This window comes from Limulus polyphemus, unplaced genomic scaffold, assembly GCF_000517525.1.
Source record: "Limulus polyphemus unplaced genomic scaffold, Limulus_polyphemus-2.1.2 Scaffold6276, whole genome shotgun sequence".
In the NCBI taxonomy this organism is placed as follows: Eukaryota; Metazoa; Arthropoda; class Merostomata; order Xiphosura; family Limulidae; genus Limulus; species Limulus polyphemus.
In genome coordinates this window covers 22,186-48,836 of record NW_013671886.1, presented here as the reverse complement: position 1 = coordinate 48,836, position 26,651 = coordinate 22,186, and the positions used below count along the sequence as shown (strand labels likewise).

Here is a 26,651-nt window from a genome sequence, read left to right as displayed (position 1 = left end):
AGTTAAGTGGAAGTGACATCATTGACACCATAACTTGTGTGTAATGAAATACTATTACAGTTGGGTAAACACAAGTTAGGTGGAAGTGACATCATTGACACCATAACTTGTGTGTAATGAAATACTGTTACAGTTGGGTAAACACAAGTTAAGTGGAAGTGACATCATTGACACCATAGCTTGTGTGTAATGAAATACTGTTACCTTTGGGTAAACACTAGTTATTAAGGAGATGTGAAGTCATTCAAATGTGTTAGGAAACATTTTTGTAAAACCATCTCATTTTTTAGCTAGTAAATAAAATGTAAAAAGTGTGTGGTGTTAGTAACTGTCTATCAAATTTAAAATTACTTACATCAGAAAAAGTTTAATGTTTATGTAAGATGTAAAGCTCACTAGTTACTGTTTGTTGAATGTTTATGTAAGATGTAAAGCTCACTAGTTACTGTTTGTTGAATGTTTATGTAAGATGTAAAGCTCACTAGTTACTGTTTGTTGAATGTTTGTGTAAGATGTAAAGCTCACTAGTCATTGTTTGTTGAATGTTTATGCAAGATGTAAAGCTTACTAGTAATTGTTTGTTGTTTACTTGTAGCTTCTAGACATTGTTTGTTTTACTCCAATATTTTTTCAAATTTGGTTTTTGAAAATGTAATCCTAAAATGTTTCCAAGAAGAAAGTTCCTTCCATGTATGTATGAATTATTATATATTTTTGGAGATTTTCTGTAATATACCCAGTTTACCAAGGTGAAAATGATTCATTTTCAGAACTTTGAAATACAAGATGATTGTAGTTATTCTGAACTGTAGTTAGCTAAATCATTTTTTCAATATGTGGGTAATATTTATTTTGGATTTCTTTCCATTTAGTTATCCAAAATGTTTCTTAATGTCTGGATAATACTTATTATGGACTTCTGTCTGTTTAGTTATCTAAAATGTTTCTTCAATGTGTGGATAATAGTTATTATGGACTTCTGTCCTTTTAGTCCATGCTGAGTACATCATCAACTATGATAAAGAACCTAGCATAAAACCCAAAATGTCTTAAACTTAACAAAAAAAAAAGTATGAGAAGTCTGTACAAAACCAAGTTCAGTGCCTAATATACTATCTAAATGTATTTTGAAAGAATTGTGAGTCTGAGAAGGCAAATTGTCAATTTCTGATGAAAGTACATTGAGATCATTACACAGCTTGGGAATTTGTTTGTTGAGGCAGCATTTAGGCTAGGAAAGATAATATTTTCCTTTATGTTTTTTTTTCAGCCAAGGACAGTTTGGTGCTTGTCTTTCTCCTTTATTTCCACAAAAAGGCCATGCAGTTGTATATGCCTCAAGGCCTGGATTAAGGTTATGGAAGGCTAACCTGGAAGGCATGGTTATTGAAACTATTATCCTGAAAGATACTATCCTCAAACCCTTTCCTCAAATGCAGTTGTTGGGTGTGTGGAAAGATCTGCCACAAGAGAAATTAACTGAGTCTCAGTTTGGCCCTATTGTGGTGTATAACCAAAGGTTTCTTCTGACATGGAATAACAATGCTTTGTATGTGATAGATGCCATCACCAAGAGTATTGTTGCTGGAAAACAATCTTTTGTCTCGATAAAGGATGTTGCAACACACAATGATGAAATCTTTATTCTTCAGGGAACAAGACATCTTATGAGGATTGCAACAAAACCTGAACAGTCTCTCTGTGTAGCCGGTAGGAAATTTTATTCGAAATTGAATTTGCGAAAATTAAATGTTACATTTTATTTTCCTTTTTTTATAACATTTTTGGTTTATGATTGTTGTATAACTGAATTAAAAATTGACTAGTGGTTTCATTAAGACAAATTTTCTATCTATACATGCAGACTAGTTTTCAAGTTAAAAGAATAAATAAATATCCATATAGCGTAGTGGCTAAGCAACAATGTTAGGTCCTGTTTAAAAAATTACCAGCTGACGTACCCATTCAACACTTGTGGAAGACATGGGGTGTCGTACATGATTACCAACCTCCCCATGTTATTCTCCAGGGGCCCAAAGGATACATGCCAAGTTTGGTAATGACTGGCCCTGCAATTCACCAGTTATAAGCAGACACACACAATCACACACAAAATTTTGTCAAATAAGGGTACAGATTATAATCTTGGAGAAACAAAAAAGTTTGAAGAAAATCTTTCACGGTGTAACTAGTATGTGTGTGATTTATAAATAAAAAATAATCAACTGAGTTAGTTGATTAGTAGTTAGTTTCTAGTTTTCTAAGTTATCTAGTTCATGAGATGGACCAACACTGCATGCTATCTTCTATTATTGAACAATTTCTTGCGTATTAGAGATAAGTCCGGTAGCTGTAAACAAGGTAATTTACACAGACTAAAGTTTATGTAAGCAAAACAAGAGCTGTGTTAACTAGCTTCTCTGCAAAACACCACACTGGAAGGAAAACTGTAACGAGCAGCACTTGGCAAGCGAAAACTTGGATGAAGCATACATCTGTTTAAGTCTGTAAAAGTTCGTGTAACGTATTATGGTCCTACTTGAGATATAATATTTAAAAAATAACATAGAACATCTTCAAAATGTTTTTCCCAGTAGTTGCATGTTACATCTACAATGTTAGGTTAAACACCCAAAGAGTCGAGAAAAATGACAAGGTAAACTCTGCTTACTAGCAGACCACCACTATTATATGACGATTGTATGAGGAATTTCACGATTGTGTGGACTGATACAGCATCCCATTACTCATTCTAGACATTTCTGTAACATGCAAGTTAACATGTTTTACCATTCATAGACACTTTAGGTTTTTAGATTGCTCACAAACCTTCCGAAATTGTTGTCCACACACAGTTTATGTACTAGAGAAATTGTGCTGCTGAACAATAGTCCATAACCAGGTTCATTGTTAATTGTAGTGAGAAAGTTGCAGTCTATTAATAAACTATCGGTGCCATCAGTGGTAGAAGAAGGGACTCTAAGGCCTAGACATCATTGTTGTTTTATTACAGTAGATAATGAATACTATGAATTTAGTTTTAATGTTTGATTTAAGAATTTACCAAAGTGATATTAACTAACAAAGTGAAAGACAATGGACTAAAGTGTTTCTGATGTAAATATAGCAAGTGATGTTGACCAACTAGGTTATGTAAGGACTAAAATGTTTCTGATGTAAATATAACAAGTGATGTTGACCAACAATGTTATATAAGAACTAAAGTGTTTCTGATGTACCTGTAACGACTGATATTGACTAACAAGATGAAATTGGAGGACTAAAGTGTTCATGATTTACCTAAAGTAACTATTTTTACTTCCAAGACTAGTGTGTTGCTGTTGTACATGTTTTAAGTGATGTTGAGTAACAAGGTGAATGAGGAGGATTAGGATGTTTTTTTTGTACCTGTAACAAGTGATATTGACTAAAAAGATGAAATAAGTACTAAAATGTTCCTGTTTTGTGTATAATATGTGGTGTTGACTAACAAGTAGCAGATTTATGTTTTGGCTACACAAGTGAGGAGGCTACACAAAATAGAACCAGTAATGGAAAAGCTACGGATACATACACAAAATCTAATCTTTGATTTAGGTTTATTTGTTTAGTACTGTTTTGTTTTATTTCATTTCACACTTGATTAATCTTTTCACCATACTTGCCTGCTTTTACATGGTTTTATTCCATTAGCTTACTGTCAGTGATGATCTGCATGGCCTGTAAAATATTCTACCTAACTTGAGTTTCATTGTTGTTTGTTACCATACTATTTATGAGTGCTGTATTTGAAATTTCTCACTATGTTAACAAATACATGTTTTTTCACTTCTTACAGAGTCCTACCACCCCACGTTATTACAGGGGTTTGTGACACCTTTAAAAGAAATCAGTACTCTAGTGAAGGGAAAATACATAGACACTTTAGAAAGTGCTAAGATTAGTCCCCAGCTAACTAAAAGTAAAAGCCCAAGTATGTCTTCTTTGGATACAAGAGATAATAAGCGTGGCCATGGAAGCCAAGATCATACTAATGTTTTCTCATCTGTGCTTGGAAACCTCCAGAAAACACTGTTGAAACCACAGGCAAAGAAAAGTGATGATGGTTTTAACAACTGTTTAAATGTATTGGAAGTTTACGAGACTACTGTAACAGGAGAGGAAGAGGCACAGACCAGAAGTGTTGTTGAAACAGCATTAGAAGTCACAGAAAATGAAGCTGACTCCGATTCATCTGCTGTACAACTGAATGAAGAAAAAGTGAAAACGATCAGTCCAGATATAACTGTGGAAAAAGAAAATAAGACAAAAGATGTTCAAGAACCTCATGTTGAAATAAGGTCATCCATTGTTGTGCCAACCATTATTGTAAAAGGAGAAGGCCATAGGAAGGTTGAAGAGTTTTCAAAAATTGGGGAAGAGGATTTTGAAGAAGTTGTTTATTGTCATAAAGTGAAAAAGAAACACAAAAAGAAGAAAAGAGGTTACACACATTTTCTTCAATTTTTTTTATTTACCATTAGAACTGGGCAATCAATTACCAAAGAGCATTGAATACATCAACTAGTGTTACATAAAATAACTGATTGAATAAAATTACAATTAGATCAATTCATCTCCTGAAAATTATCAGTTAATCAAAATTAGTTTCTGGTTATTAACATTTTCAATTATCCCAACTATCTAAGTAATCAAAATATTGCCATTATGATTTTTCATGATTGTTTTCAATTAATTCAAGGTTGTTCAGCTTAATTGATTATTTTAATGACTGAAGAAAATAATCAACTAAATGAAATTAATGTTTCTGATCGGTACTAGGTTTGATTATTCCAACTATCCAGGTCTCATGAGAATAATTGATTAGTTTAATGTAACTAATTAATGAGCCTGATAGTTAATCAATTAGTAATTTTATTAATCATCTAGCATTCTTAATCATATTTCTGTTATTGTAGTGAGAAAGTTGCAGTCTATTAACAAATTTTGTCTTGCTTTTTTAATTTCTTTTTCAGTTATTTTAGAACTAATTTACCTAAAAAATTAAGCCTAACTATTAAGCCTACTAAAGCCTAACTATTAAGATTTTTACAAATTTCACATAGCAGTTTTGTAAATTAGTTATAGAAGTTTCTACTGTTTGTTTATTTATCTTTATTAAAATGTTGTTTTGGGTAATTATGCAAATTTAGTAACATGATGTTAGAATATTTCTTCCTGGTTCATTCACAGTTAGAGATTTTGTTTTTTTTTGAGTGATTTAGTATTATCACAAATTTGGACAGTATTCTGTGTTTAAAAGTGAAGCACTTTTCACGTTTATAGTTTTGTGTGACTTTTATAAATAGATAAATATCTATTTATCTCTTGCATTATTAAGTTACAACATTTCATGAACTGGTGTCATTTATATGTATAAAATATGCTTGAAATGTTTATTCTGTTAAAGAGAATAAAATATGAAAAAGCTCAGTAATGCAAGTCTAACTGGAAGTGTCAACAGTTCCTGAGTGCTAAGCCTAACAGAAAAGCTCTGTCATTCTTTTTGCAATGATTTAATATAAAGATGGATTTAAAAATAAACAATATATTAGAGACCTCTTCTCATTTAAAGTCAGGTAAAGGTTTAAGTGGTATTCTTTGTAACCCTGTTGGTGCTAGCTGTAAGCTCAAGGAAGACTAGCTACAGTTTGAGGCTTTGCCCTGGTGACTTAAAAGTAACACTTGTAATTAAAACATTGTCCTTATTTTTTTATCTCTTGCAAAAATATGTTTAGATATGTTTAGTCACTTAAAATAACAAGCACCTAATTTGAGCCTTTCTTTTAATTTTTTTTCAAGGGGATTTTCTGTTAAACCTCCTGCTAGCATTTAGCTAACTAATGGACTGTGTGATGTAATTACCCTCTTTCTTGAGGCTTCATGCTTGTTAAAGCTCACACTGGTAGAGATTTATATTGAGCTTGTTTATTTTTTCGAAAACAATAGATGTAAAATGATACTGAATTTGTATAGTGTATTTGAAGTATTTCCATATTTGAAACATAGTTTTGATTATTTCACACATAGGTCGGGGCAGTGATGTTGTTTCTCCTTTGTTCAAAGCTGTCACTTTGGGAGTAGATGCATATTGTTCACCAATGAGCAGGTCTTTGTGTGGGAGTGTACAAGATTCATCAGGATACAGCGACAGTGAAAGAAGTACATGTTCTTTATCAGAGCTAGAAACCCCAGATAAGTTTAATTACTCTGCAGACCAGGTTGACAAGAAAAGTGTGGTACCTGGAACTGATGGTGAGAAGAGTGAGGTACCTGAAATGGATGATAAGAAAAGTGTGGTACCTGGAACTGATGGTAAGAAAAGTGAGGTACCTGAAACTGATCAACATCAGGATCAAAGTAAATGCTGTCTAGATTTAGGAAAACAGGATAACAGTTTAACTACCCACGCTTCTGAAGAAAGAAATAAAGAAAGTAAAAATTGGTTACCACAGAAAGCAAGAGAGCAATTAACTTTAGATGATAATAAGCAGAAAGAAAACTCACAAGAAATAATCAACAAAGCTCAAGGAGAAGAATCTGGAAAACGAGTTAAAAAATTTAGTGATTCACTTTGTTTGGAAAGGGACAATGAAGCTGATGAAATGACTTCTGAAAAACAGGAAGATATTTCTCTTGCACACTCGGCATCTTTTGATTCTATTTATGCTTGCCACACCAGGCGTCCGGTTGGTCGACAAGATAGTGAGTTAAGCTCAAGTTCTTGTTTGACCGATGTCTTTGATTCATATTTGAAAAATGAGAAAGACACTTACTTTCAGTTGAATAAATCTTGTCAAAAAGCCTCTGCTGAATCTAGTCAAAGTATAGAAAAATACAGTGCTGGTATTTTTGACAAGACATCAAAGCTTAAAACAAGTGCTGATATGTCTGAGAACAGGTGTATTTATGACACCAACTGGCTTCAGTTCAAATTGCCAGGCCCAGTTGTGAGTCTCAGCTTGTGTGACTCTTTCCTCTGTTGTGTAGACAACAAAGAGAATGTATACTACACAAGATTTTCTGGCCTCAGCTATGAATGGGTTCAAGCTGATCGCCCAGCTCATCAAGTTGCTGTTTCTCCCACTGGAAGCATACTGTGGGTGTTATACAAAGGAAAGGTTTATGCAGCTAAGACATGGATAAGAAAGGTTCTTTCTGGAGCAGAGTGGTTGGAAGTAGCTGAAGATGTATCATTTATTTCTGTTGGTGAAAACTGTGCATGGTAAGTTTTGTATTTATTGTATTTGAAACAGAGCAGTAGGAAGTAGCTGAAGATGTATTGTTTATTGGTGTAGGTGGAAGCTGTGTTAGGTTTTGTGTTTGTGGTGTTTGAAGCAGAGCATTAGGAAGTAGCTGAACATGTATTGTTTATTGGTGTAGGTGGAAGCTGTGTTAGGTTTTGTGGTTGTGGTGTTTAGAGCAGAGCGGTAGGAAGTAGATGAAGATATATTGTTTATTGGTGTAGGTGGTAGCTGTGCATGTTAGGTTTTGTGTTTGTGGTGTTTAGAGCAGAGCGGTAGGAAGTAGATGAAGATATATTGTTTATTGGTGTAGGTGGTAGCTGTGCATGTTAGGTTTTGTGTTTGTGGTGTTTAGAGCAGAGCGGTAGGAAGTAGATGAAGATGTTATTTTTAACACTGTTGATGAAACCTGTAGGACTATGAGAAGAGGTTTAATGAATCTTATTCAGTACTGTTCCAGATGATGGATACCAATGAACTGCACGTATATATTTAAATATGATAAAACTGTATAAACATTGAAATATTTTAATTGGTCAATTATGCTAATCAGCAGAAACCGTGTCATTTTTTTACAGAACTTTGTTTTCAGAATGCTTAATTCTTTTTCTGTTTCTGAAACAAAAAGGAGAGATTTTCTTTTGTTCTAGGTACATAAAAAATAATTGTGAAGTAAGAACACAACAATATCTGTCCATATCTCGCCCCTGTTACAAGTCCATGCAGATAGAATGTAGATTCGTTCTCCGTCAAGTGGCTTGCAGGAAAGGTGTTGTGTGGGGACTTACCTCGGGTGGAGAGCTGGTATACAGAGCTGGGATTTCTGAGAAGAATCCGGCAGGTACTGAATGGAAAAAAGTCAGGTACATATTTCTGGCAACACTGAAGTAAAGTTTATAATAAAAACTAGATGTAATTCTGCAGGGGCCCCCAAAATTTTCTGTTTCAAGAGTAAATAAAACCAAAATTAAGAGTAACAAATATTTTTATTTCTTGCTTTTGAAGTTCATATGTCATGCTGTGTTGTAGCCTATAGAGTGCATAATTCTTCTTGCCATTCATGGCATTCACACATTTTATCAACATCACAACAGTGCAAATTGTAATGTTCAGCTTCCCTTATGTGACTGACGGACAACACAGTACTGTTTAGTTGTGCGAGTGGTTAAAACAGGTGTGGCTTTAGGCCCCCTTTCAGGGAAATAGCTGCACATGACATGTGAATCAGCAGCTGTGTGTTATAGTAGTCATAATTATTTTCAATATGTAACATACTGAAGAAAGTCACACAAATGTAGGAAGCTAGAAATACGGTGAAAAGATTTTTAAATGTACAGAGTATTAGCATATGAAATAAAATAAAAGCTTGGAGTAGTAGTATGAAATATTTTGTTTTGAATATATTGCTGATTGATGTGAAATTCTGTTTTATACCTGACAACTGGAGTGGTACTTTAAATTAGAAATGTGTTACAATTATGATGATGATGTTGTTACTTCTAGGTCTGAATCAACTTTTACAGTAAGTAGCATGACTCTAGGCAATAATCACACAGCATGGGTAGTGGATGACCGAGGAACAATCTGGTTTCGTGATGGAGTTACAAGTGCCTTACCTAATGGTTTGGATGATAAGTGGTGGGAGGTAGGTGTTTTATTTAAGGAGAAGAAGTTAAACTGATAACTATCACACAGTGTGTGTACAAATATGCACTCGTGGGTATCCAGATCATTTAAACAAAATCGAAAGAATTTTATTTAACTTTAGATTAATAGGAAGGAAATCATTTACAACACCATCTATCAGGTTGCCTTTGCTTGTAAGCTTCAACATCTGCATAAGGAGAAGAGCAGATGAGGCTCAAGATCATGATGTTACTTACCAGCTTTAATTTTCTTCAACCAGTTGTGGAAAGGTAGCTGTTAAAAAATAATTTTCTCCCCCTGGTGCTTATAACACTTACTAATTATCATAGGTTTAGTGCTGTTTATAGTTCTTCCTTTACTATTGATGTAAAATTTACTTAATGTAATTTGAACAAAATTAAAACATTTAATTAACTAACTGTGATATGGAACTGACTTATTGCACATATTTGTATAAATTTAACATCTTTATTACATGTTTTGGGCTTTCCAAACCCTAAAAATGATCACTTTTCTTCAGATTCCTTTTTGCTAAAATTGGTTAAATGTAATAGTAAATGTTGCCTCACCTTTCCTGCCTTAAATATTAGCTATCCTAGAGTAAGAAATGTACTATTTTGTAAATAGAAAATGTACTTTATCTTCTTATGTGTGCTTTATGGTAAAATTTCAGACTAATGTGATATGGAGGGATGCTCCCAGATGAGCACTAATTCAACTGAAGTGAAATGCTTTCCAAATCAACGTTTTGAAAATGCTATTATTATTATTATTATCTTGGAATTCCTATCTTGACCTTCATTTGCCTTATAGGCATTGCTAAATTTTTGAACAGCGCACCAGTCTTTTATACCCCTATATTTTTTGTGTCAATGCAGCAACATGTGCTGATCATGTGACCACCCTCCACCAACCCCATTATACTAGTGCAGATAGCTCCCTCTACCCTTGCAACACAATCCTCACTGTCTCGATTGGCACTACAATGTGCCCACAGCTATGACATCACTTTCTTGGCGTGTCATGTTCTGGGTATTATGAATCTGATTCCAGACTGCCGGTTCTGCTCCAACCATGTTCTTCCTATGGAGTGGTCCCTTCATCCTGGAGTTTTTCTGTGGGTGTGTTCTCGCCTTGGTATGCCTCATATAGATGCGATTGCTACTCATTGGAATACCAAACTTTCTTTTGGTCTCCTGTCCCGCATACCTCAGCTCTGGGGGTGGATGCATTCAATCAGGATTGAGGGGGACCTTCACCTGTATGCTTACCCTCCGATCAGTCTCATCTTCAGAGTTGTTTCTCTCATCCATACTCATCTCATCCAAATAACCAACTGGTAGCAATGGAGTTGATGATCTAAAAAATAAACCCCCCCCCCCAAAAAAAAAAATAAAAAAAAAAGATAGAAAAGAAAAAATACTGGTGCAAATGAAAAAAATTCATTCTGCACATGGATTGATAAAATTATTTAGAACATTGCTGTGAACTCTTGAACCATTTTAACTATTTGGTGGTTTCATCAAAGATATAACAATATAATTACTGGGACTCAAGTAGCATCGTACATACCACATGTACATGTAATACTATCCAACTTTCTGAAATGTTAGACATAAATAATTTCCAGAGTTCTAGGTTACTGTTTTAATGTCTTAATACTACATGCACCGGTGGGGTGAAAATATGCATGTCACAGCTTTTTTTTATAGTTACATTTAAAATACTTTATTATCAATTAGCATCAAAGCATAGTTAATAAATCAACTTTTAATATTATCTAAGATTTAATTTCTTAATTCTAAAAGAAATAATTTTTCAAAATGTCATGTGACACATCTGTGCTATAAATTGTTCAATTTAAATTTTTTTACTTTTACAATAAAATATCAACAGTACTTAACCAGTTAAAGATTCATGTACTGACATGCTAAAATTATATATATATATATATATAAAGTCAAAATGTGTGTTTGTTTGCACCCGAACTCCTCTGAGCCTATTGAGCCAATCTCAACTAAAATGTGTATATAAACACTATGAACTATGGGAAATGTCCTAAGGTGTCAAAATTGAACTTAATCTTAATTATATTTTGTAAAGCCTGTAGGTTAATAACTCCCACCCTATTGAGTCAATCTCAAACAATCTTGGCAAGTTGACACCTTACACAATGTTGAATATTCTAAAGGGATTCAAGGTCAAAGTATGAAAGTTACTGAATTGTTTCTAAAATCACCATGCTTTTCTCATGGTCAATAAGATGTAGGATTTTCTAGGGTGGGAGTACTTCAAAGTTTTAATTTGTTGGTAGAAGGAAAGCAAACTACAAAAGTTGTTTATGAAGAAGCTTTGTTATACTTTTACAATTTTCAGATAAAGTTTACGTTCAAGTTGTTACTTTGAAGTATATGATTGCTGTTAAACTTGCATTGTTTTAATTAAGTTTAAACATTCCCTGTCAGTTGATGGTATTTTAGCTTGTATAAAATAAGAACTGCCTACCTTGATTTGCTGAGATATCAATATGTATATATAGCAAACTGACCAGAGGAACCTCTCCCATCTCTCCACTGTTACTCATGCTACCTGTCTCAAGTACATGTTTATAACCAATAGAAAAAGCAGATCCTGTACCACATAAGCCTGATGGTTGTTTGTCAATTTTATAGTGAGGAAGGCTGAAATTCCATATGAGATGTTGAAGTGTACTTACTAAAATCATTGCTCCAAAGAAATATTTTTAATCCTGTTTAGAAAGTCAGATAACTTATTGTAGGTTTGTGATGTCCTATTGTAGTGAGTGATAATGTTTTGTTTTGTAAAATGCAGATTTAAACTCTACAAAATTATGTTCACTGCAATTTGAGAAAATCAACCAGGCCCAGCATGACAGTTAGCGATTACGTTGTCTCAAGTACATTGTGTAACATTGTAAATACTAGAAAATGTTGTCTTTATGCACTTTGTTTTTTATTGTTTTATATTGGAACAATGATAAGTTAAATGTAAGCATTTATGAGTAAATAGTAATATATATATTTATATACATACACATACATATATATACACACGTGTAATGTATGGTTACGTAAATATCATTGTATTTGACAAAATACTGGCACCTTAAGTTACAGATTTGTACTGTTTTACTTTAAAATTATGAATTTGTCTACTTTTCTGTGGTAATGAATCAAATTCTAATTTCGGTTTTAATTTCTTAATTTCAACAGAAAATATTTAATATCTCAATCTAAACCTCTCTGTATCACATGATGCAGTTGCTCACCAAATTGCCCATTTTAGATTTTTCCTTCAACCCTTTGATCTTCCAAGTTTGGAACAAATTACTAATAGTAATATTATAGTAATACTATAGTAATATTGCGAAGCCATAATGTAAATTTCTCTCAAAGTTTACTGCTTTGTTGAGATATGACTGAGAGATTTGCATGATTATTAGGTGTGGTGTTACTGTCTGATGGAAGTGGAGTAATGACTCATGCCGTGATTTATTGTATTATTGTACAGAAGGATTACTGCTTCATATGGCAAAATAAAAATGAAACACTAAACATGTTTAATAAAAAATTAAAGGTTTAAACTGTGAATGTAAGTAATTCCTAACTTTATGTCAACATTGAAAAGGAAACAACTGTGTCACTCAATTTATTTAATGTTTTTCAATCATTCTTTTCATCATACTTAGATTATGATGCTAGAATCATAATCTATATTCTGTTTGTGTAGGAAAATCTAAAGATAAAATATGAAATGCTATATGAAATATGAAAACCTTAAAATGAAAATACGTATTTCTATTCCTATCATGAAGAAAATTCACATTTCATGCAGACTGACTCAGTAAATTTCCAGACAAATTTTTAGTAGAAGTCAGTTTTTTTTGTGTACAACATACTTATGTTTACTAAAAGACTACCAAATTTTGTAAATATACAAAGTAACTTCACAATTGTTAATTCTTCAGTATGATCTTAGTTAATTGTAGTTAGGGTTAAAGAAACAGATTTGATGTACAAGAACAAATTATTTCATTATATAATCACTTATTAAGAAATTACTGTTTGGACTGTTCCTAATACACAACACACACACAGTTGTTGTTTTACTAATGTTTTCAAGTTTTTCATTTACTGAATGAACTTTTTAATTCATCCCTATAAGTTCTGTTATGCTGTACATACAAGGCTGTATCCTTGTTGTTGGATATAATCATTTATGTATGATAAATAGTTCTCATTTTACTGTAGGAATAAAGGATAAATTACGTGAAATTTAACTTGCTGGTCATTGTATCTGTTATCATCAGAATTCATCATCTTGTTTGACCAGTGATTTTTCTTCTGTTAGGTGGAAATGAGCGATTACTTGTTCCAGGATATTTCTAAGTCTCTGAAAATTAAGAACCTGGCAGTTGTGCTTACTCCCGAGAAACTGTCCAATCTGTTTCTGGGTCACCAACGAGCTTGCATCACTTGCTCATCAAAGGGGGTGTACTACTGTGCCCCCCTTGGAACAACACTGTATTTTTCTGGAAAGAAAGCTGTTGGTAAAAAGCTCCAGATATTTCTGACAAATGATTGTAAAAGTATAAGTAATATGTGGTAACCTGGTCTGATAAGTTTAATGTACTAAGTGAAGTGAAACAGTCTATCTTACTCTTTGCTGAAATTACTAGAACAAAGAATAGTGAAATTTAATTGTTTACAACTGAAAGCTGTTTTTAATTACTTCTAAAGAATTAGTGATTAAATAGTAAAACCTTGATGAACATTTAATAGTGTGTTATACCATAAGTTACCATGTTACATAATTGCACACAATTTTTCTTGAAAAGTTGTCCATGAGACCATGAGAAAATTCATCATCAAATGAATATCAAACTAATACAGACTGTTAGTATAGCAGAGTAGTTTGAGGTCAAGGTTTTATTAAGTGAATACACATCCAATCTAATCTAGTGCTGTTAGAGAAAATTGACCTTGTTTTTTTTTATTATTATTATTTGGGTCTCCATTTTATTTTCCTAATAAATACACAAATAATGTTCGTGACCTGAATATCTATAGACTTGCTGCTGTTTAAAGATTAAGGGGATTACATAGATTCTTGTCATGCAGTGTGCTAATGTTAAATTGATATATATATATATGTTTTTTTTTCAAGTTTCAAATATTAACAGTAGTTGGTATGCTATATATGTAAAGTTGTGTATAAAAGTACATTTTTGTTGAAGGACATCGCTGGGAAAAAGTAACCATGGTCAAGAAGCATGAATCATTAAAATGGATCATAGGATCTGCAAGTGGGGTATATAAAAATCAAGGTTAGTGTTAATACTTTTGACATATCGAAGTAAGTCCGTACTGGTAAAACAAACATCATTATGTTTGTGTCAGGAAACATGAATTTGTAAAAAGTTGCACAAAATATTTTATTTTCTATTCATCATTTCTAAAATGTTGAGATTTCTAAAGATGCTGCTTCCCATTTTCCCACGTGTGTGGACAGTTTTAAATATGTTTAGATAACAGACTGGGATTCTTTTATGGGAAATATGGTAATCTCAGCTGATAATATCTTGGAACTGTTAAGTTAGTTTTGAAGTATATGAAGTTTATAATTTTGTCTTTCAGGCATGATATGGCTTGTTCTCAAAACAGGGGAGTTATTTTGTGTTTCACCCCATCACGATCACCTAGTTCCTGTAATTCTTCCTGTTAACGAACAGATCAGATGTCTCTGTCCTGCCCCCGAAGCCTTGTGGATCTTGACTCAAAGTAGAAGGATTTTCATTCGTCGAGGAATAACTGAACATTGTCTGATAGGTTCTGGATGGGTTGAGCTAGATATTGGACAACTAGGTATTTTATAATTTAAACTTATTTTACAACATTTGAATTCTATTTATAACTTAATTTAAAAATTATACTTGTAGCTTATGTGAATTAAACAACCTCCTTTAAATTGCTAACAATTTAATCCCAGTCCCCAATTAGTTTTAATGTACATCAAAAACACTTCAAAATATATGTACACTTTACTTATAGTTCTATATGTGAGACAGCCTACATACACATAAAATCCTTTTCATTTTAATTGGTGTATTTAAGTTCTGTGTGTTTTGAAATCTCATAATGAATTAGGAGAAAAATAATTCAGTGTAATTTCTCATCTAGCATTTACTATTGATTTTAATTTGATAAACTCAATATACAGTTATCTGTGGTTAAAAATGAACTATTTCCCTCTCCCCCCACCCGTAGCCTTGTTAACTAAACTTTTAACTGAAAATGTTCAGCATTAAAATCTCTTCAATATGCAAGACCGAATAACAATTAATACTGGCTTTTTACTTTTCAAGGGGAAATCATTGTTGTTAAACATATTTACCTCCTCTCACACTACAGATATTACTCGACTGTCAGGGTTTCTTCCTTTGCCCATCTAAGCATTAGTCTGATTTTTTTCTAACTTGCTTCAGTCTTTTATACTCTACTTAATTGCTGATGGCGATATTTGTCCCGTGATGCTCTCCACCTATGCCAATGTGCTTTCTATCCTGTACTTTTTCTCAACAAGAAGTTCATTAATGGGTTTCTCTGTGCTATGACCACTGGAGATACTTTGAGCATTCTTTTTGTTACGTAGTTGATTTTCGTAAAGGAAAAAAAAAATTTAGTTTTTGTTTGGCAAGTCAATGTATGGCATGAATTCCTGGATTTTTTTTTCCAATACAGAGACAAATTAGGTCTCTCCTATCCCGCCTCTGATATCTAGCATCACTCAACAGTTGGGAGGGGTAACTCTCAGTTGAGACTGCCAGTGATCTTATTCATAGTGAGATGGAGACATATATTCAGTTCAGTGGTGTTCCTCCAGGGGGCTCTGAGACTGCAATTGAGGGCAATCCTGAACATTCTAGAGAGAATTTAGATTCACTTTTTCTGCGCCTTTTATTTTGTTGACTTCTCAGAAGGCCACTTTGGGATAAGCTGCCTCAGACTCCTTTTCTTCAGTTAGTCTATCGAGTTCAGGGTTCTTACCTTTGAACTAGCATTGGCACCACATGGGTTCTGCAAAATCATATGAGCTTTTTCTTGTCACCTCCATTCCCTAGCCCTATGCACTCACCATTCAATGGACAATTAGTTACTGTTGGCACCATCTCGTCAATTGTTAGAGCATGGCACCTAGATTCTACTATCAGAAACAACCAAGGCAGGCTTCATTATCAGAGCTGAGACATCTTTTCTCACTCCAACACAACTTGTTATTAATCTGGGTATTTTTTTCATCATGTATCTCGGTTGGGCTCAGCTGACTCCCATCCAGCTTCACAATGTGGAACAGGAAGTCCAACTGTTACTCACATCTCCTTCTCCTACTACATGGATGGTTCTTTCTTTTTTTTGGGAATGTGTGCATCATTGGAATCCCTCATGCTTTTGGGATGAGTGCACAAAAGATCCACTCAGTGGTCTTTATGTGACCAATGGATCATAAGCATAGATTCACTGGTTTTCCCAGTTTTCGAATTCAGGATCATTCTCATTGATCTCGAGGGGTTGTTAGATCAGGGAATTACTAAAATACGGGTTCCTCTGCCACCACCTTATCCAGAGATCCATCTCTTCATGAATGCCTAGCTTCAGGGATGGGGTGGATATCTCAACAGTCAGGAATTCCAGGATCTATGCACGGATGACGAGGCACCACAATACAATTTTTAAGACCTTTTTGCTCTTCAAAAGGTGATGACTCTTTGTCTGGGCTTATTAAAGGAAAAATCACCAGGCCTCACTCTGACAATTCCACAGTGGTGTCTTGCATTTCCCATCAAAGATGCACTTGATCCAAGACTTTTTGTTGATGAACCTTGGATCTCCTTTCTCAGGACCAATCTTATCATATCACTCTACTAACTTGCCATGTTCCACAGGTGATGACTTCAGCGGCAGATCAATTGTCTTGACCTAAACAGATTCTCCCAACATAATAGATGCTGAATCATGAGGTTTTCTGTTGGATTGGCTCTCATTTTGAAACACTGTTGATTGGTGGGTTTGCCCCTCATTGGAACACCCAACTACTGGCAATTTGGTTTCAGTATCTTACCTTTGGGCTTTGGCAATGGATGCATAAGGCAGCCTTATCGACTACTGTTTAATACTAGAGACAAAAATTCTTTGAGTCCCCAGTACTTTTTGGCTCCCTGAAGTCATTTTGGGTCCTTTGTCCCAAACAACCATTCCAGTTACCTAATTGGTATATTAAGGTGGCATTGCATGCCCTTTTTCAACACTTGTTTGAGACCTTAGCCTCATGTGCCATGTAACACCTTTTCCTGAAGGTTTATTTCTCATTGCTGCTGACATACAGACATCATTGGTCGAATTGGTTTGCACTGATTGTCCACAGGATGCTTTATCATTCTATCTATATTCTCATACTGGTTCTTCTTCTCTAAGACACTGTCAGCCAGGGAAAGGGATAAATCCTTTTCACTGATTCATCTGTTCACTATTTCATACTTCTATGTCCGATTAGATTTCTATTGTTGTTATGTCCAGTGAGGGTCTTGAAGGTTTTGTTGTTTGCACTAATGCCTTTAGAGATGCTAGACAATGATCTTTTATTCATTGGAATCATTCAGTTTCCCAGGATTTTCCCCCAATTGCATTGACGAGTTGGTACGAAATTGATTCATATTGCTTATTCTGGGCTCTTTGAAGGTGAGGAGACTTCTGAGAGTCGTGTATAACCAGATTAATCACATTTCTATGGCCTTAGGGGCCCAGTTGAATTGCCTGCTGGAGGACATTGTGTGGGCTGGTATGTGGACTTCTCACAATACTTGCATGATCTGGCAGTATATTCCTCTGTGGGTTTTTGACTACCCCTTGTAGCTATCTTAACCACTTCCGTTAGGTTATTTGGAGTGGTGAGTATTTTCATTGCTATGCTTGTCTCTTCTTTACTTTCCAGGGTCCCTTACCTCATTTTCACAGAATCCCACTCTGTGGTGAGTTGTGCCTAGGCAGGTGTGCTTTTATCAAACCAATACCACACTAGCAACCACTAATTCAATATACTTTATCTAGGTTGTAATAGGCTCTTTAGAAATGAGTTGTTCCATAAGACCACCTAGGGGCTGACCGGGTGGTATTACTGTACTATGCTGGACCACCACTCATGGACTATTATGAGTAAAGCATAAGGGGATCCTGCCAATCATTGGATTGAAGTAATCATGGTTGGTTTGCTTTTAAAAATTTAGGGAACTTGGTTCACCTATTGCACTGTTTCCGGAGCACAGTTTCTCAGGACTCCCGATTGCGCATTACCTCTCAGATTCTAAAAGTGGAGCTAGGGAGTCCTTACCATACCTGGTTTACAGTCACTGGGGTGGTGGACAGAGGCTTTTCCCCCAGAGTGTTAGAGAGAATTTCCCCCACTCTTGGAGAAGAGGACAAAGTTGGCAGTCCTCCTACCTGGATGTTTTTTCTCAGATGTAAGTAGGAGAGGCTCTAGCCTACACGGGAGCCTACTTGTAATACCAGTTCAGATTTGATGGTCGGCTACCCGGTTGGGTTGATCGTAGCCCTTCTTTTTGATCAGTATTGGTTCACTACATTGTTCATGGAAGAGGGTCCATTGTTTCCTTGTAAAACCTAAAGCTGAGTGGTCTCATACTCAGTCCATGATTGAGCAAAATTTGTTTCACATCCTCTCCATGATTCTGGAGACAAGAAAAACTTACCTATGCAGATGCCATCTGTATGTATAGTGCCCTCACTGGCTCCTCCACTTTATCAATGTGGGATTCTAGCTGTAGTGTGAGAAGTGGTAAGTATGTTTTGGAAGTTTACACTTTCCTAAATTAAAGTGTATTTCCAATAATACTTACCTCTACTCACACTCTCCCACCCTTCCTCCCCACAAAGAGCTGGTGTTAGAGACTGCAGATTGAGTCAATCTCGAAAAAGGGATAAAATTATCTGAATGAGGTGCTTATATACAGTACCAGGATAGAGGACACATTAATGTAGGTGGAGAGTGTCACAAGACAAATGTTGCCAAGAGCAATTGAGTGGGGTATAAAAGACTGGAGCAAGCGAGAAAAAATCAGACAAATGCTTAGATGGGCAAAGAAGAAACCCTGGTGGTCAAGTAATAGTTGTAGTGTGAGGGGAGGTATGTATGTTTTGGAAATACATTTTCGATTTAAGTAAAATGTTAACTTTTATTGTTTGGAAAAGAATTAAAATACTACTCTAGTAACAACTGCAATAGACAACCAAAAGCATTTCTATTATGTTGTAAACAAGTACAAACAGTTAGATATCAGTATATTCTGACCATCAGGTGAAATTCGATTGACGTACATCAGCTGCTCCCATCAGTCAGTCTGGGCATGTGATGATAATGGGTTTGTGATGATGAGACTGGGTACTTTAAAACCACCATCTGTGCACAACCTTCCTCAAGCATGGATAGTCATTGATACTCAAACTACTGTCATACCAGGGTCCTTGAGTAAGGTAAGGACCCTACTTCATGGAAGTAATGAACTGATGTTAGGTTTAATGGCTAATGATCAGTATACAATCAAACAAAATATAGTAGGTACTTACAAAAGCAAAGATATTTCCTGTAAGCATATAATGTAAAAATATTAATAACACTAATAGTTTTGAAATACAATAAATATTTAATTTTCATTATTATATATTACCAGAATATGGAAATGTTAAAGTTGTTTATTAACATTTTACAAAATTTAATAAATAATTCTCTATTTCTTCCTTTTTTTTTATCAGTTTATGAAAAAAATATTATTTGCGTTTAAAAACTGGAATTCTTGTTTTGTTTACTTTGTTTCTAAAAATTAACAAAATTACTAGTTTCTGTTTCTCCCAGATCTTAAACTTGGGTATTTTATCTTTTAGAACTCATACCATAGAAAAGACTGCACTTTATCTTATTATTTGTCAAACTACAAACAGTTAATTACATTTACAGTCAGCAGAACTATATAGCAATTTGTTGTACCAGTGAAAATTATCACTGTATTGTTTGTGTTGTGTCACCTGTCTTGTTGTTTCTGTAAAGGAAAACCCAAAGACAAAGTCTCTGTTTGATCTACTTGGTTCCTACACCATATCCAGCACGTGTTTTACAAAGGTACAGATATCCACATTACCTTCCTCTGTCTATTTTTGTTAGGTGTGCGTATGTGTATAGTGTCTGTAAATATCTTTATGTCAGGGATCGTACTTCACATGTAACTGTTCCAAAATTTGTTATGCTGAATAAGATAAAGCTCAGAAACAGGCGAAATGCATACTTTCATGAAAAGGAAACCACAGCTGAGAAGTTAATGTGTATGAGTAGCTGTACTAATGTTAACATAGGTAATGCCTGGTTTTATACAATCAGTGGAAAATTTAGTTGTTACTTTAATTAAAGGGAAATATGGAACAATAAAGTGTTTTATAAATAAAAACAAAGGATTTACTCGAAGTAATCACAACTAAAAAAACTGTAAATGTGTACTGTATATATTAATGTTAGAATGTACCCATTGAATTATTTGTTTCTATAATGTAGCAGCTGTGGCCTGGATGATAAATAATAAAGAGTACAAGACTATCATTCACTCTCAGTATATAAGAAATTTCTTTATCTGGTAGGAAAATGAAGTAATTTCTTATATTTGACATTGGATATTTAAACACTTCAATTCCTTTGACTTTTGTCACGATTTTAGGCCTACAACTTTTCCTTGTTTCAGGTCTACACTGGGCCCAAGTTTTTTATGGTGTGGGCTATTGACAACAAAAACAATGTGTTTGTTAGGGAAGGTGTTTTCTCTGACCTTCCTGTGGGAACAGATTGGGTTAACGTGCCAGGGATACAGGCCAAACAGTTGGCTCTGAGTGAAGAAACAGTCTGGGCTCTGACAGTGGAAGGAGATGTATATAGACGGTTTGGAATTTCTGAAACTAATTTCATTGGTGATTACTGGAAGAAAATTCCTGGACATTTAGAACTGTTATCAGGTAAGATTAACAGACTATGAAATTTCATTTGTTTTTTTCTCGGTGAACAGACGTGAAATGTTTCACTGATTTATAGGTTTTTTAGTATCTTGGCTGGAAACACATTGGTACTGATATTGTTACAAAACAATCTTAAATATGTTGAGCTATAGCACATTTGTGTTCACACAAGTAAGGCATTGTAGGCCTAATTAATTTTATATAACAGTTACATTTGCAGCCTATTATGTAATGTTACCTAGTGTCAGATTAATTGCATCTTCCTCCTCTTCGTGTATATCAAATCCTACGTTGGCCGTTTTGTGCATTTTTGTTCAATTCAAGGTTATTTTTCAGTGCAATTGGCATCTATTAAACAACTTAATTGTTCAGTATGATGTTTATCATTGTGAGATGTGATAAATATTAAAAGATAACATTATTTAAAGATATTTTGTCACAAAAACTTTTATTTCTTCTAAAGTATTAAGATCTATCTGTTGTTATATTTTGAAATGCCTAAAATGTTTATTTTATGATGTAAATGTGCAATAAGACAGTACCACTGAATTAATCTACACTAATCTTACGTACACAGTACATATCGGCCAATAAAATAACAACTTGGTCAATAGAGCCAGTTGCATAGTTACTTTTAATAAATTATATTATTTTATGAAATTGTGGTATTTTTTAAATTATTGAACCAATAGTGTTCTGCCAGATTGCTTAATGAATGTTTTTAAAGGCTTACATTGACTTAATTTAAGACATCATTTAGTCATGTTGATTGCCACGTGACTTGTGGACCTCAAAAGAGAAGAGACATATGAGGAATACGTAATGGTGAAATACAAAACTCCTTCCAAAGATGATGTGATTTGTACCAAATGCTGCCAATAGTACTATTATTTCAGATGCTAGTATCTGATCTCCCTCCAAATGATGGTGAAACTGAAAGATATGCTTCTTCTCTACATTCAAGTTTTGGTGCTTTCTTACGTATACCAGTTAGCGACTGAACTTCAGATCAGCAGACAAGTCATGGTGAATTTGCTGTATTTCTCAACTGCACTCTGCTCTACTACTTCTATCACAAACCCATGGTGCATGGTATTGTCATCCCTGCTGCAGCCTGGTGCCGAGAAAGTCAGCTGGACAGAAAGCAATTCTTACCAAACCCATTGCAGTTATAAGAGAATAGATATAATTTATCTTTTGTAGGTCACAGATGTAGCCGCAGTAGCTAAACGATGAAGTAAAATAGACTTTGGTAGATCTGAATGATGCTGAATACTTGAATTTATCAAGACTTTCTTGGACAAACTTCAGTTTTGTAAGATCTTTGAAAACCCATTTGGGTGTTTTCTTCATTGTTTTATATACGAGGTTATCCAACAGAATTCTGTCTGCAATTCTGGGTTTGAAAATACTTTTGCTGTAAAGAAAGGATATGAAGAATGAACTTGTCGAACCAGTGATGGGTACACAGGTTTTCTTCAAAAGGAGTGTAAGAATAATTCATTCTCTTCATAAAAGTATGATTGGTGGTAAAAGCAATAAATAGTTGCATGAAACCTATGTGTCTTAATGTTAACCAACCCTCAGATTCATTTTATAAGTCATTATATAAGAATTGTGAGTGCTGCTTCATATCTTGCAAGCTAAGGTACACGTCGTTTGTCTGGGTTATGAATGTGGGGGTTGGATGCTATGACAAATAACACAAAAATCCTAATGTTCACACAGTTTATTAATAACATAACATTATTACAGTATTCATTATTACTTAACCTAAAGTTTTGTATGAGCTTTAAGAACTTGCTATGTATATACTTAAAACATGATATAAAGTGTTTGATGGTCAGGTTGACTTTGTACAAAGAGGTAGCAGCCTAAATGTGCAAGCAGTAGGGGTACTTTCTGTTACCCACTTTCAAAACCCAGCTCTTAATGTCCTTCCACACTGTTTCCTGTTATTAATTAATTGACGGTCATTGGCCACAGAAGTATCTTACGGGATGAAGTTGTAAGGTCATGGGTCAAAGTAAGAAGTGGGTATAACTAAAAAAACGGCTCTTCATATCAGCGTTATGGTGGCTGCTGTAGTATAAATTTCATCTGAATTTATGTATTATTGCAGTATTGGGAGCCATTTTTTCATTGCATTTCCTCATAGACAATGCTAGCAAACTCTCTGACGTATATAAGATCCTTGTGTTCCCTGCACCCCACACTGTGTGTATGTTCTGTTATAGAAACATTGATAGTTTTTTTGTTTGGTGTAAGGATGTGATGCCATTTATGAGTGTAGTTAACGTTAACTTATGTCAAAGATCATAAATACTCAATAACATCAATAATAGGGGATGGAGGGGTTGTGAACTCCCATTAACATGTCTCTTGTTCCAAACTATTATCCCACAGATAGATAGATAGATTCCCATATAAAACACAGAAGTTGATTTTGCTGTCTCATGCTGCATGTTCAGACTGGTGAACATGCTCCAACAGATTGTAGTCTGAAAGATTAGCCTCAAAAATGACAGATGTGGAAATAAGGATTGAACTAGGCTTTAGACTCTACTCATTTGTCTGAAAATTATCTGCAGTCACTGTAATAAGCTGAAACAGTTAGTACACAAAGAAACACATGAGGATGGCATGTGTGATGTGAGAGTCAGCAAATGAAATAGATGATCTCCATGAAAATATTCAGTCTCACCATCTTTCAAGTAAGCAGTCTGATGTCACAGGTGCAGTAGTAGTGGAGTGCTGTATATAGTGTCAATAATGTGGTTCTTGGGACTCAAAATAATTGTGGGTAGTAAAACAAATTGACAGTTCAGTTCCTTAGAAAGTACTTGTGAGTTACTAAATAATGAAGTTTTAATACTTATCTTATGCATTATAACTTTTTAATATGATTCCATGTACTAAGTGTGAAAAAGCCCTTCTGTAAAAATGCTAACTATGGAATCTCTATAATCAAACAACCAGAGCTGAACAGTTAGTGGAATTTGATAATAATACTTCATTATTTTCATGATCTAATCATAATTTTGATTAATTGATGATACTATTTGATGTCTATAAATAATCGAGTTAATTGCTCGACTCTACAATTGGTGGATCTGGTCATTATAACAGACTTAGGCTTTGTGTATTGAAACTGGGTTGATGGTTCTCTAATGATGATGTTACCCATCTGTTCAATATTGTTACATTCTAGAAATGTGATACTTTCTTTCAGTGACGGTGGATGATAATCTGTGGGGGCTGAAGGATGATGGTGCACTATACTCACATCTTTCATATAGTATTTCATTTGAAGACAATAAAACAAGAGCCAATACTAAGGAATTTGAAGAGGAAGACTGGGAAATTCTATAATATTGTGGTGATGATATTACTTAGTAAAATATTTAAGTAAGAAGTGATTTGTCTATTTGAATTTATTTTATATTTTTAGTTACCACAGAACTTTGTGTGAGAGAGTTTTTCAAAACAAAACATATTTCTCTACTAAATAACAAAATATGTATATATTTTCAGGGATAATAAGCATTAATAATGAGAGATCAGGAAATGTGATTTTTTAAGACATTCCAAACACAACTTTCATGTACGTATTCTTATATCAAAACATTTAAAAAACAGCTTGGATTTTACACTTTTAAAATGAAATAGAAGTAAATTAAAAATACATTTGGAAAAATATCTTTAATTTATTATCTCTACTGTTATAACAAAATAGATATCATTTATTTTCTATATTTCTGTGTATTTTACATTATTAGGGCAGTATCTGTTAGTGTTCCTTATCAGTTTAGGAATTGATTGCTAACTCGACACTAACTGTTTCTTCATGTTGAAGTAGCAAGTGAAACATCTGATATATTTTCACTGCACATTTTTAGAAAGTGAAATGATACTCAAACATATCGGTGGTTTAGTTTTTGAGAAATATTTTAATAGTTTAGTTGTATTTATCATTTTACCACTTTTGGTTTTGGAGAAATGTGTAGAAGTTTATTTTGTTTCTATGATTATTTATTTATGATTAATGTTTCTGGAAAACCCAAGGACACAGAAGTATACAAGTAATTTACTACATTTCTTCACTTACTGAAAACCGTGTTTAAATTATGTTCAGTACTGAAATTGTGTAAAAAACATCATAGGATAGAATTGTTTTTGAAGTTGAATAATGTGAATGTTTTATTGATACCAGTATCTTCATATTTTAATTCAATTAGCTATAGTTACAAAAGTTTTTAATGAAAATATATTTGGCTTACAATTACAATTAGGCATGGCACAAAAGTTTGGTTATAAATGTATAGATGGTTGGAGAACCATACAACATACAGTCATTGTTATGGTTAGTAGCCTATACGACTGTCTATGTCTAATTATTAATTAATTACTTTTCTATTATTGTTTGTAATTTCTAGATATTCATATTAATAAAATTTACTTGAACAAATATGTAACATACACACTATAACGGTTATTGTACAAAGCATAATGATTTTAAAAAGATGTAAATTTCAAATGTGTGCGAGTAAAAAGAGAGAAAAATCTTCACGAGAAAATATCAAAATAAGCAATGAAGAAGATTTAAATAAAGTGAAAGAATGTATACACTTATCAAACAGGCTTCAATTTGCTCTGATGAAGCCGAAATGAGAATATTTTATCTGTAGTATAACTAATCAGAATTCTTACACACAAGTATAAGAAATAGTAGGGATAAATTTGTGTAGGTTGAATTAATAATGTATAACTTGAAAAATATAGTAGATGTATTAGTTTGTCTCAGATACAAGTAAAAAAAAGTAAATTGGTATCAGTTAGGCAGTTATAAGTTATTTTATAACTAGACAGGACTAGGGGAGTAATGGTATATGTTAAAACTAACAAAATTGGTGAAACCAAATTATTTGTTTATGTAACTATGGCCAAAAATATACTTTTTGAATTAAAAAATAAAATGATTTGAAATTGTATGTTCATAATAATGAATGTATAAATAATTGTAATTTGTAAATGTTTGCAAATTGAAAGAGTGGATGTTATATAATACTTAGGCTTACAAACTGATAAAAATTGAATCTGAAAGCAGCATGTTAAGGATTTGACAAAAACACTAAGTTTTATGTTCATTAAAATCTATTACATTAATAATTCTTTATTTCTCATTTATACAATCAGTCATTCATTATGGAATTTTAATATGGAGCATTAAACAGCGTTAAAGACAATTGATTCATTACAGAATAATACTGTTAAAAAATATCATATAATGATAAAAATGAAACAGTTTATAACTTATATTTTACTAAAAGTATTTCCTGTAAGATATTTACTAATATATATAGAATATTATTATTTATAAAGGATAAAAGTTATTATTTACAACATTGTTTATCCTAATAATTAAATTGTAAACTTCCACTAGTTTAAAAGAACCAAAAATATTTAATGATTAACATTTAATGACAAAATATTAAACTAATGTAACTAAATTGAAGGTGCTTGTAAGATAATTTTAATTAACTACAGAAAATGTAGAATATTTTTAAGGTAATAATATAAATTATTGTATTTTTTAAATTAAATGTGATTGAATAAATTACTACATAATTAATGA

General features: G+C 33.5%; 1 protein-coding gene across 3 annotated transcripts in view; it reads left to right on the top strand.

Moving 5' to 3' along the window:
* LOC106473562 (tectonin beta-propeller repeat-containing protein 2-like) overlaps positions 1–26,322 on the top strand; it is a 28,467-nt gene extending 2,145 nt beyond the window's left edge. Inside the window, exons 2-13 of one of the 3 annotated variants that reach the window (XM_022401968.1) lie at positions 1,271–1,710; positions 3,839–4,483; positions 6,070–7,264; positions 7,934–8,146; positions 8,787–8,928; positions 13,302–13,500; positions 14,188–14,277; positions 14,588–14,815; positions 19,320–19,495; positions 20,067–20,138; positions 20,749–21,016; positions 24,249–26,322. In XM_022401968.1, the coding sequence (XP_022257676.1) occupies positions 1,380–1,710; positions 3,839–4,483; positions 6,070–7,264; positions 7,934–8,146; positions 8,787–8,928; positions 13,302–13,500; positions 14,188–14,277; positions 14,588–14,815; positions 19,320–19,495; positions 20,067–20,138; positions 20,749–21,016; positions 24,249–24,388 (3,699 nt within the window). In that variant the 5' untranslated portion in view covers positions 1,271–1,379 and the 3' untranslated portion in view covers positions 24,389–26,322. Of the gene's footprint in view, positions 1–79; positions 1,711–3,838; positions 4,484–6,069; positions 7,265–7,933; positions 8,147–8,786; positions 8,929–13,301; positions 13,501–14,187; positions 14,278–14,587; positions 14,816–19,319; positions 19,496–20,066; positions 20,139–20,748; positions 21,017–24,248 lie in introns of all 3 variants that reach the window. The other 2 variants (XM_022401969.1, XM_013934248.2) reach the window with 2 other exon arrangements.
* Positions 26,323–26,651: the final 329 nt, after the last annotated feature.